At 56.5% G+C, this 12,047-nt stretch overlaps 1 protein-coding gene across 2 annotated transcripts in view; it reads left to right on the top strand.

The window, feature by feature from the left end:
* The first annotated feature begins 3,655 nt into the window (after positions 1–3,655).
* TMPRSS2 (transmembrane serine protease 2) overlaps positions 3,656–12,047 on the top strand; it is a 32,708-nt gene continuing 24,316 nt past the window's right edge. Inside the window, exons 1-2 of one of the 2 annotated variants that reach the window (XM_081088253.1) lie at positions 3,656–3,746; positions 11,651–11,721. In XM_081088253.1, the coding sequence (XP_080944379.1) occupies positions 11,707–11,721 (15 nt within the window). In that variant the 5' untranslated portion in view covers positions 3,656–3,746; positions 11,651–11,706. Of the gene's footprint in view, positions 3,747–10,952; positions 11,553–11,650; positions 11,722–12,047 lie in introns of those variants that run through there. The other variant, XM_081088254.1, reaches the window with a different exon arrangement.

Below are 12,047 nucleotides of genomic sequence, written 5' to 3'. Positions count from 1 at the left end.
TGTGTGTGTGTTTATTATAGGAATTGGGTCACATGATTATTGAGGCCAAAAAGTCCCATGATCTGCCATCTGGAAGCTGGAGGACCAGGAAAGCTGGCAGTGGAATTCAGTGTGAATCCAAAAGTCTGAGAACCAGAAATGCTGATGACGAGGGCAGAAGAAGAAATATCCCAGCTTAGGCAGAGAAAACAAATTCACTCTTCCTCTGCCTTTTTGTTTTATGCGGCCTCTCAAAGGATTGGGTGATGTCCACCACATTGGGGAGGACAGATTTTCTTTACTCAGACCACTGATTCAAAGGTTAACCCCTTCCGGAAACAACCTCAGACACACCAGAAATCACATTTACCAGCTATCTGGGTGTCCCTTAGTGCAGTTGAGTTGGCACATGAAATTAACCATCACAAGCAGCAGTCCGCTAGAGAGGATATGAGTTTGCTTCTGCCACGTGCCTGGGGCATTGCCAATCTAGGACCACTTTAAATTTGTGGCTTGACATTTTTCTGACCACAAAGCTTGTGGAAATTTGGGTCTAAAATCTAAATTCTCAGGAGAATATTATTCTTCCTCTACTGAGAGCTAATACTAAGATATAGATAAGTTTATTAGTCATCACCCTCCAGTGGGGTAGATATAAAATTAATTAATTAATTATTATTTTTTTTTACTAGAGGTCCAGTGCATGAAATTCACACATGGGTAGGGTCCCTAGCAGCTGCCAGCTGCTGGCCAGGCGTTCCTTCATTCCACACCGCCCGCTGGTGTTCAGTGCACATCATAGCGCGTGATCAAACTCCCGAGGGGACACTTTGCATATTAGGCTTTTATATATATAGATTTTAAATTAATTTTAGAGAGGACGGGAGAGGGGGAGAAAGAGAGAGATAGATAGAAACATCAATGATGAGAGAGAATTATTGATTGCCACCGAGCCATGACGTCTGGGTGATATAAAAAAAATTTCTTTTAAACATTATCCTTTGTCTGAGAGATGTTGACTTGATGTGGTGATAGCCTAGCCAACTTCCCAGTATGCAGAGGCCCTTGACCTTGACTGAGGTGGTTAGATGATTTCAGATGCCTTGCCACCAGGATTCTTTCTGCATTTCCAATTTAACTTTTGTGTCAGAGGATTTCCTAAGTTTTCTTGCAAATTTGGCTTTAATTTTAAAGGATATTAACATATATTCTACCCAGCTATTTTTGCTGTTTTGCAGTGTGAGCCTTATTTCAGGATATCTAGGCTGCCACACAGCTATATCTGTTGCTTGTTTGTTTGTTTGTTTGTTTTAATATATTTTATTGATTTTTTACAGAGAGGAAGGGAGAGGGATAGAGAGCCAGAAATATCAATGAGAGAGAAACATTGATCAACTGCCTCCTGCACACCCCCTACTGGGGATGTGCCCGCAACCAAGGTACATGCCCTTGACCGGAATCGAACCCGGGACATTGAGTCTGCAGGCTGACGCTCTATCCACTGAGCCAAACCGGTTCTGGCTGCTTGTTTTTAATATATATAATCATATTGTTTTGTTTTCATTGTATCGCAGCTATTCCCCTTGGTAAACAATTCTGATTTTCCATTTCTATTCATGAAAGAAGACATAGATGGGGCTTAACTGCAGACCTGGTTTGGCTCAGTGATTCCGTGATGCCAGGAAGAATTGGGTTTCTGGTCATCTCTATGCTTTTTTTTTTTTTAAAAAGATATATTTTTATTGATTCCAGAGAGGAAGGAGAGGGATAGAGAGATAGAAACATCCATGATGAGAGAGAATCACTGATTGCCTGCCTCCTGTGTGCCCCACACTGGGGATCGAACCCTCTGGTACATAGGTCAATGCTCAAGCACTGAGCCATGCCTGCCAGCCTCTATGCTGTGTTTTTGATAGAGGAGCTATCTTTAACCTGGAATCAGCTCCCCATGATGGAAAGATGGCAACCAACAACTCAGAGACCACTTGCTTCTCCTTCCACCCGGCACAAGGAAAGGGGATTCTGGAAACTTCCGTAGAAGAGTGGGAAATGTTCCCCTTCTCCCCCAAGCCCAGGAACCCTCTCTTCCACATCTCACTGGCCAGAGTGGGGTGTGTTCGTTTCTGAAGCGGGGATCTGGCAGAGAACAGGATTCAGCTGCTAAGCCAAGTGACGGTACGCCCACCTTCTGCACTGGGTGGGGCTGGCTCCCCAAGCTGGTGGTCTGCTCCCGGGAGATGCGCATACCCCAACAAAAATTCCAGAATGTTGCCCAAAGAGCAGGGAATGAATGCTGAGAAAAAGCACCCCAGGAGGGCTGAACGTAGACTCACAACTCCCGGGTGTGTAGTGGCCTAGGGGGTTTGGGGAACACCGGTGTCATTCCTCACCGGCTCCAAGCACACCATTCACAGCAAATTAGTGGCTTGCCACCAGGAGAGAACAGCCCTGACCAATTTGCTAAAGATGGTCTTGGAGGGTCTTCTCCTTGGAATAACCTGGACACAGGGCAGTAGGAGAGAGGGCAGGACTGGGGCATGTGTACGTAGCACAGTCCCCTATGGTGGATGTAGGGGCGAGGGCCAGAGGAGAGGGTGGAAGAATTACCAGGAAAGTCCAGCTCCCAGGAGACCTGCCAGGAGGGAGCCACGGCAGCAGGTGACGGGAATGAAGTAGGTTTTCTGGGCTTCCCCCTCATCCTAAACCGGTGGTGGGCAAACTCATTAGTCAGCAGAGCCAAATATCAACAGGACAACGATTGAAATTTCTTTTGAGAGCCAAATTTTTTAAACTTAAACTATATATGTAGGTCCATTGTTATTAACTTAATTAGGGTACTCCTAAGGCTTAGAAAGAGCCACACTCAAGGGGCCAAAGAGCCGCATGTGGCTCTCGAGCCGCAGTTTGCCGACCACGGTCCTAAGCAACCCACTGGGTGTGTTGCAAACAGCATTAGCAAGAGCCACTTAAGGAGGGAGTGGTGGGGGTGGGAGCCTGCCTGCTAGACCAAAGTTTATCTCACTCCCTTTCCTCAGCCCCTGTCCCCTGCCTTGGGTGGGCGGGGACTCCTGGCGCCCCTGCTGGGACGTCCCGAGGAGGGGGAAGGGACTTGGGACCCAAGACAGAGAAGGGGGGCTCAGGAGGACTGGGGGGTGGGGGGGGGGCGTCCTCGGGCGCTCGTGCCTGGGTCAGCGGTCCCAGGGCCTCGCCGAGGACACAGGGGCCAGGCAGGGCTGGGGCAGGGCTCGGGCAGCGGTTGACAGCAGCTCGCGAAGCAGCAGCTCCCGGGATTACCGGGGGTCCCGATCGGCGTTCCCGGGAATCCCCTCCTTAGTTCAAATCGAGTCCTCGGGCTGGAAGCGCCCACGACCGTCGAGGTCCAACGGACCTGAAGGGAGACGCTCCCCTCCCCGGCCCTAATGTGCCGCGGGGAGACGGGCCGGGGAGCGTCCCCAAGTTCCCTCTGGGCCCCGCCCCGGGCCAGGTCTGGAGCGCGTCCCGGTCCTTCCCCCGGGGACCGCCTCCCCGCCCCTCCCCGCCCCCTCCCGGATCTGCCCGTGCTCCGGCCGCCCCGCCCCGAGCCCGGAGACTGGGACCCGCACTGGGGGTGTTGCCCTGGGCACTCGGACGCCGCCTCCCAGGATTAAAGCGCGAGCCCGGGAGGACCGGAGACTCCCGCGCGGGATCGAGGAGGACACGAGCTCCGTGGGAGGCGTGGAGCAGGAGGAAGGGCGAGGGGCGGGGGCGCCGGGCCCCGGGTGCGGCAGGTGAGCGTCCCTGTGCGGGGTGCGGGGTCCCGGGCGCAGGAGGGAGAACCTGGGCGGCGAGGGCGACCCGTGCGCGGTGGGGAGGCGGCAGGTGGAGCCGGGTGTGCGCAGGGCGAGCGCGGCCGGTGCGGGACGCGCGGGGTTGAGCGGGCGAAGCGCTGTCCGTGGGGGCAGGGAGGGTGCCATGTGCCGGGGGCCCAGGGGCGCGCCGCTCGGAGACCCCCGGCAACACGCGGCTGCGGGGCTGGGGCAGACTGCCTGGGGGTCCCAGGGCAATTGGCCGAGGACGAGGGTGCCTCGGGCCCCTCGGGTGGGTCCCCTCGGTGGGAACCGGCCCCGCTCCACCTGTCCCCTGGGCCTCGAGCTGGGGACCGGGGTGCGCCTTTTCCTTTTTCCTCCGGGAACGAGGAAGAAGGGGGTACGTCGGCCCGTTTCTTTGTTTCGGGAAAATCTCTGCAGCCCCGGAGTGTTACCTGAACTCCTTCTGCTTCTCGGTTCCCTCCGGGGTCGGGAGAAACTGGAAACTCGCTGAGATGCCCGGAGCGATACGGCCGGCGCGGCTGGGACGGTGGGGAAAGGCCGCCGGAGGGTCCCGCGCGAGGCACGGACGGGGGAGGGACCGCCCGCCGCCCCAGCCTACGCGGCGACCCGGTAGCGGCACGGGAGCCGCCGCCCCCCCCTCCCCCCCTGGCCCCTGGCCCCGGGCCCCGCAGGAACCGGTCGGGCGGAGCGGTCCTGGCCCCGGGGCGCGCGCTCCCTGCAGGAGAAGCCGGGCCCCGGGCGCTCCGGTCCACCGCCTGCCGGACCCGGGACCGTGGCCGGGCAGCCAAGCGCACCAGCCGGGCAGTGGGCACCTTGCCCGCGGCCCTCGGGTCCTGCGGGAGAATTGCTTTACGGCCTCAAAGTTGGTGCGTCCACATCGCAGACGCCTGCTTGCACGTGGCCACCGGCGCTGGCTCAGGCCCAGGCCTGTGCGTGCCCGCAGTCCCACGCACGCAGGTGTCGCGCGGGGCCGCCCTGCCCGAGGCACAGCGCAGTGGCCCCCAATTTCTTTTCCGGGTGCTCAGGCTTCAGGCTGCAGGGGAATTCTAGTGGCTCCTTTGGGAGGGAAATAAATAATGGGACAGCGTTCGAGGTCGACCCGGTCAGCGGGGTTCCCCAGGGCCCAGTCTCAAGGCTGCGTACCCCTCAATTCAAACTCGCCGGGTAGTCCCTGCGCTACAATAAGGAGGGACACAGGCGCATGGATCCTTGCGCTCCTGGCGCCCACAGCTGTGGAGAGTCACTCACAGAATGGAAAGTTACAAAGGCAGCAGGGCGAGTTCTAAGATGTTTAGGAAACCTAGAGTGGGGGAGGGTTGTTGACTTTGCCTGGGAGGTGGGAGGGCTCCCCAGGTGTGAGAAAAGAGCCAACCACAGGGGACTAAGGGTGGGGTCAGGGAGTGGGGCTGAGCTGACCAAGGCCAAGGGACCTGGGGACACAGGCACTGAGGGAGCCAGCGTCCTCGGCTGCTGCTGCTGCTGGGTGAGTTGGAGGGGTCTGGTCGGCCAGGTGATGGGGATCCCCCTCAAGAGGGTTGCTGGCTGCTCCCCCAGCTTTACCAGAGGTGGGGCCTGCCTCCATTCTGCACCCCAGCCCACCCACCCTGCTGGGCAGATGAGGTTAGAGTGGAAGGCAAGGGCTCCAACTGAGTGAGCAAACAGGAGGTGGGTCCTCTGGGCTGGGCCCCCTCCTGGTTGGCCATTCACACCTGGTTCTGTCTTTCAAAAAGAGCAACTGGTGAGCAGCATGGGCCTTTGTGCCTAGGTTGGCCATTTGTTTGGTCCCCAGTGACTTCCTTCTCATGGATGCCCCCAAGGTCAACCTTCTAGCAACAGGGTTGTGAGCGCCTTGGAGCTTGGCACCTACACCCTGGCTGCCCTGCCCCGGGCAGTCACCTGAACTGTAGGAGCAAATTTGGCCGCACTGGTCTTAGAGTAACAGCAAGTCAAACATGTGGCGCTTCCTGCTAGCGAGGCGTCGTTCCTTACCTATTTAATGCAGTGGAAGGAGCTGAGGCAGGGAGGTGAGGTGACTGTCCAAGGCCCTGTGGAGAGAACTGGGGGTGGGGGCAGGCCCTCTGGCTCTGGGCTGGCACGGGTCACTTCCCTTGCCTTCCTCCAGGAGGTTTGCATGTGTGAAAGCCAGAGGAGAGAGGAGAAAGGGGAGCTGAGGCCAGGCCTGGGGGCCTCAGGTGAAAGGGCCGGGCTAATGTCCCCCCTGGGCTGTGCTGACCCCTCCCAGAGTGACCCCAGAGGGGCTCCTCAGGGGCTGACCTCCTTGGGTGATGAGGCATCGAGGGACAGGACGCTGGTGAAACGTCCTGTGGATGGTGCAGCCTAGTCACATGCGCAGGACAGCATGCCCGTGATCATCGTCCTCTTCCGGGCGCACTGACTGCCTCTGGGTCCAGCCTGTGGGGAGGGGGCGGTCCACCAGGAAGCGTAGACCAGGACCCGGGCTGGTGACGGAGTCCTGGGGGAGCTTTGTCACAGTATGGGGTCATTGCCTTGGTTCAGTTACTGCATTAGACTCTGGAAGCAGCGAGTCTATTTCTCTAAACCTTCCAGAAAATTCAGTTTGGGAACTGCCTCTCAAGTCCAAGCCTTGGGCCTGGAAGCAGAAAGGCAAGGTGAGCGGGTCGATTTATGGTCAGCTTGGGTTACTTAAGGCTTGGAAGCCGTGCCTGCTGGGGAGGAGGGGGGAGGGGGGTCTGAAGGGGCATTCAAGGCCCTCAGGGCTTTCCCACCTCTGTTCTCTCCCACTGCTCTGGACCCCCAGAAAGGTCCCCCTTCCCACACTCGCTGGGCCCCTCCTTACTCTCCAGGGTACCTGCCCTGAGGTGCGGTCTGCCTCAGAACATCAGGTGGCCTCGGAGCTTGGGTACAAAGGTGTCAGGACCTAAGAGCTGAGATCTGCCCTGGGCTGGGCTTGGTGAGCCCCTTGGGCTCAGCTTGGAGTAGGGGAGCACCGCAGGCCATCTTGGGGAGCTCTGGCTTGCAAGACCCCAGGGCGATGGGCCCTGGTATAAGGAAGGTGACATCCAACTACATGTACCATCCCCGAGACTAGCAGAGGCCGGGGCTGATCACACAAGCAGTTTTGGGAGACGGTCTAGAGGAGGAGTCTGAGGTCAGGCAGCCTGGGACTGGCTTGTCCTCACCCCGGACAGTGGTTGGAAGAGGAACTGGAACACGGGGGACATGTCACAGGCGGCGGCAGAAGCGCCTTGGGAGAAAGGCAGGCAGTGGTTTTCTGGGGAGGGTGCGGGCAGTCACTTGGATTGTAAACTGGCGTGGGAAGAAGGGAAGTGACTCAAAGACAGGCTTTTGCTCTTATTAGAGGCGAGCCAGGGAGGAGGAGGAAGGGACTTGCTCTGGGTGACCATCTCCAGGCACTTGGTCTGTGTGTATAGAATAGACGGTGGTCAGGCATCAGGCATCAATGGGGGATGTGTGCGTGCGCGAGGGGGATAGTACAGGAATGTCATCAGAGAGAAAAATGTTCGGAGGGCTCTGCGAGCTCGCGACTGTGGCTGCTGATGTCTGGAGGTTCACGCCAGGACAGAATAGCCGAGAGAGTGAGCACCTGAGAAGGGCTGAGAGGAGCGGGCATGGCGATGGCCGGCCAGCGGACGTTAGTTAGATAAATATTTCCCAGTGAGAGCCGAATTGGAAGATGGAACAAAGCGCGGTCTTTATTATTGTTGCTTCGTGTGTGGCTTGAGACCCAGTGTCAGGTTCCCTTCAAGGTCATTGCCTTCCAAGGGGCCTTCCTGGCAGGACGCCGCAGCTGACCGCATTCCAGCCCTTGAGCTGGGTTTTCTAGGGACGAGTTTAGTGTTCCTCCTTCGCGTTTCCGACCACACAGCATACACGATCATGATGTCTGGCCTCCCAGCTACACCCTCCCCAGGTCTGTTCTAGAATATTCTTGAGTAATGAGCTTCCAGTATTGGATCAAACAGTCTTAAGTGTGAGAACTCTGCTCTTTCCAAGACGACCCAGCTGGGAAACCATTTGAACATGGTTTCCCTGGGTTGAGTGAAACCTGGCTTTCTGATATTTCTGACTATTTTGGTCCTGGTTTTGTCCTTTGGATTTGCACAAATGGAGTCCCTCTCCACATAACAGCCCCTTGGATACCGGGAGGGAAATCCTAGCACCTGTCACTGTTACCACGGAGTGCTCATCACGGCTGGGCATGGCGCTGGGAACTTACACACTTCCTCCTGGCGGCAACCTGCTCATGTATTAGCCCCATTTCACAGACCGACTGGGCCAGTTCCCTAAACCTCAGCCAGTGGCCTTTGCACACTCCCTCCTGGAGAGGCCTGGACCCGTCTGTCCTGTTGGGCGTGGCTCCGTTTTGCACACCTGGACCTGCGGGGTTTTGTCCAGGTGCAGGCTCTCCGGCTCTCTCACTCTTACGTTGCCTCTTACTCATTTGGCCTTTGGAACTCAAAATATATCGGAACAGTTTCTTTGTATGATACCAGCTAGATTTTAAAAATAATAATAAAGGACCACACCCAGTTCCTGCCCTAAAAAGTGTCAGGACAATGAGGCATTCATTGAAAAAGAAACTTGGATGCTGCAGTGCCTCTCCTGAGGGATTCTCTCTCTCTCTCTCTCTCTCTCTCTCTCTCTCTCTCTCTCTCTCTCTCTCTCTCTCCCCCCCCATCACTGAATATGCCATTTGTCTGACCGCCTTATACTGTTTGTGTTGAACTGCTGTTTAAATCTACGCTGTTAACTTTAGCAGTGTGCGCTGTCCCCAACAGGCATGAGAGCATCCTTTTGTATAATGTGGTTTTGTGCAGCGGTTGAGGCATAAGGGGGCCGTTTGCTCGTTGGATGGGGAGTGTCTCCTGCCGTTGCCTGCTTTGGCATTTGAAGAAGGGACACCGGTTCTGAGGTCCAGGAAGCTGGGCCCCATCGGTGCGTCACACCTGTGACCCCCGGAAGGCGCCCAGCGGGGGGCTGCACCACAGCACATGCCTAAAGGGGAGTGTGAGGTGAAGTCAGCGGACCCTTCATTGTAGGGAACACCTGACCCCCTGGATGCATCTCTGAGCCGATTTGCATTAGTTTGGTGGTTTTTCCAGTTGGCCTCTAGCTAATGTAGGCAGAGGTGTCCAGAGGACAGACACCCGAGAAGAGATGATGCTTGTTCGGGACCAGCTTTGTCATTCTGTCGTGGGGTGCAGCTAGGATTTTACCGCAGGGCCGCAGGTGACTCAGGCGTGACTCAGCTCCCTGAAAGGAGGCCCACAGTGGACCGAAACGACCGGGCTCTGTTGTGTGCAGTGGACGAGGAGCCAGCCGGTTAGGAGCTCGGAGGCATATTTGCTTTTTTGTCACTTAAAGGAAAAGTGTTTCTTTGTGGCTGGTGTTCAGAGGGAAGAACAATCGTCGGTGTCCTTTAAAGGGCACGAGAGGCCATTGGTGGCACAGTGCCGTCTCTAGGTTGCCTGGCTACTTTCAGAAAACAGACTCGCTATCCCGCGTGGGCGCGCTCGGACTTGCCATTTGAAGAGGAGCAGGACCGAAGGTGATCTGCGGGTTTCCTTCCAGACCCCGTCCCACCGGGAAAATCTGGTCCCTTCTGGGCCAGAGGAGATCCTAGGCATTGCGACCCTCGTCCTCTCCTCCAAAGTCGGGGAGCTGATCGGGGCGCACTGGGTGCTTTTGGGTCTGAGGCTTTGTGGGCCGTGGGTGGCTGGATGAGACGGGACACGCTGCATTCGTTCTGGGTCCCTGGGCTCTCAGTGGACCATTCATGGCCGTGGCTCCCCGCGCTTCCTCTCCGGCCTCCTCGTCTCACTGTTAGGGATCTGGAATGAATAGGAAGCCTGGATTTTGAGCACCGACGCCTCACTCCTTTCAGAGGGCTCCTCACCTGGGAAAGCCGCCAGTGGATCGAATGTTCATTTCCTGAAACTTCATCCACACCTGTAACTGGGGAGCTGGCTCAGAGGCCCCCCCACCCCCGCATCGCGGTCGCCGCAGGGAGCAGAGCCACCAGAGGGGTGAGAACGCCCGCTCAGCCGGACTCTGTTCTAATTAATCTCAGGAAGGTGACGAGTTTAGTCCAGCTTAGACTAGAGGGGAGTGGAGTTTACTGAGCGGATGTTGTTTTAGAAGGCTTTTGCTTCACAGGACAGAGGCAGGGAAAGTATATGAATATGTGATAATCGCACCGTTTAAAGGCTTAAATGTCATATGTACCCTAAATGCGGATCCCTCCCCCTGTGTATAGAACAGTTCTCTTGTCTCTTACCTGGAAAGCTGTTGACTTCTTTTTAATCGTACAAAAGCCTCAGCGCTGTCAACGTGACCTGGTTCTTAGGTTTTATCCTGACATGAAGAGTAAATAGACAATCTGGTGCATTTGGGGGGACCTAGTCAACGAGGTTTCCCAAGATTAAAAAACCACCCTCCTGTTTTATTCAGAGCATGCTGTTGTTGTTAGATTCATGAGTCAGATGGCAATTCTGCTCAGGAGACAGCAGGCTCTGTTCCTCCTCCTCCCTGTGTTTTCAGAGCTGGTGGGTTTCATGCCCGTAGCTTACCAGAGGCAAATTGCAAATGCCATGCTGAGCGCCCCAACTGGCTGCTCAACATTTATCAGCCTTACAATCGCTTTTATTTAAAACAGAAATGTATGTAGCACTTACTGTGTGCCAGGCACTGAGAGCGTCACTGGCATCAACTCATCTCATTCCCCGACGACCCTGGAGTGGGCGTTACTGTACCTCCTTTTGCAGATGGGGAAACTGAGGCAAAGAAGCATTAACTGACTTGTCCCAGGCCACAGCCTGTGGAAGACCGAGCTGGGGTCAGGACCCAGAAGCTGGCCCCAGAGGTCCTGGGCTTACCCACGTGCCTGCTGCCTGCTGCCGCTGAGCGCCTACTGCGTGCCAGGCACGGCACAGATGGAACATCTCCGGACCTGGTCCCAGCCTTGAAGCCCAGAGCTGTCTCACTGGGACACGGTCTGTGTCCGCATGATGGCAGAGGCCATTCCTCGAAGCATTCTTTGGTCGTTGCCAGAAAGCAGGGAGGGCGGGTGAAAGCCCTCATTTGCCCCCAGGAGGGCGAGTGAGGTCAGACGGGCTTTCCCACAGAGCTTTCTGTGTTGACGGTCTTTCTAGCGATTACTGTGAGCGCCTCACGGACAGCAGACAAGTGACCCAGAGCTTCCTTTTCGTTAGAAACCGCCCAGAAGATGACTTCTGAATTTCCTGTCAGGATTTAGGCTAGGGTGGGTGTGGATGTGCTTCACAGATTTTTTTTACATGTGTGTTTATTAAGAAATGGAAGATTCCATATGGCTTAGTTAAGAAGCCAGGTGTGGCCTCTACTCGGTACTCCGTTCTAGGCCACCTGCTCCGGTGTGGGCTGCTTCCTCGTGCCGCTGGGCGCTCTCTCTCTGCAGGTGCGAGCCAGGTCGCGTCGGATAGATGGATGCCCACTGTCACTCGGTGCCCGGCACTGCCCGGTGACTGTGTCCACTCGGCCTGAGGTTTAGAGAGATTTACTTTTGGCCCAGGGAGTGGACCTGCCAGGAGTTGACTCCAGGTGTGTGCCCACCTGTCGCCTCTGCTGCACTTGAGGCCGAGCCTCCTTGTGTGTTTCAGTCCCTGGATTGTCCTGTGGGTGGAGGCCGCCTCGCCGGCTGGCCTCCTGGCTGGCGGGAGCTGCAGCCCCAGGCTCCTGCAGTGGCAGCTGTGGGGAGGACTCGGCGGCCTGTTCTGGAGAGAGGTAGCTCTCACCTGGACAGTTTTCTAGTTCTTTCTCAACTGATCTTCTGGAAACTGACTGGTATGGAAAGATCACCGTCTTGTCATCCTTTCTTCTAGGTCATCTTGAACGTCCCAAATACCTCCCGTTACCTGATGCTGCTGACGGAGTCAGGATGGCGTTAAACTCAGTAAGTGGTGAACCGCTGCGTGCCTGCGCTTTTCCTTGCTCCCTCGTTCCTTCTGGTAGTTCCCGGGGGGGGGGGGGTGGAGGGGGGGGGGCCGGAGGAAGGGAGGGAGGTCAGCACATTAAGAGCTGTTTGTCGGGACTGTGTGTGCTCGGTGGAGGTTGGTCGCGGCCTTCTGTACATCACAGGTGAGCGGGAGGCAGGGTGTGGCCGCACAGCAGCTGCTCAGAGGAGAGTCCCGAAGCTGTTGGGTGGGTGTGGGGAGAGGAGGGTTCTCACCTTGGCCTCTTCTCGTCCTGCCCTAAGGGTGGGCGTGGGGCAGGACAGGG

This window comes from Myotis nattereri, assembly GCF_964212035.1.
Source record: "Myotis nattereri genome assembly, chromosome: 3".
Classification (NCBI taxonomy): Eukaryota; Metazoa; Chordata; class Mammalia; order Chiroptera; family Vespertilionidae; genus Myotis; species Myotis nattereri.
Note: the sequence above shows the minus strand (reverse complement) of the source record. Positions and strands in the feature narration are given on the sequence as shown.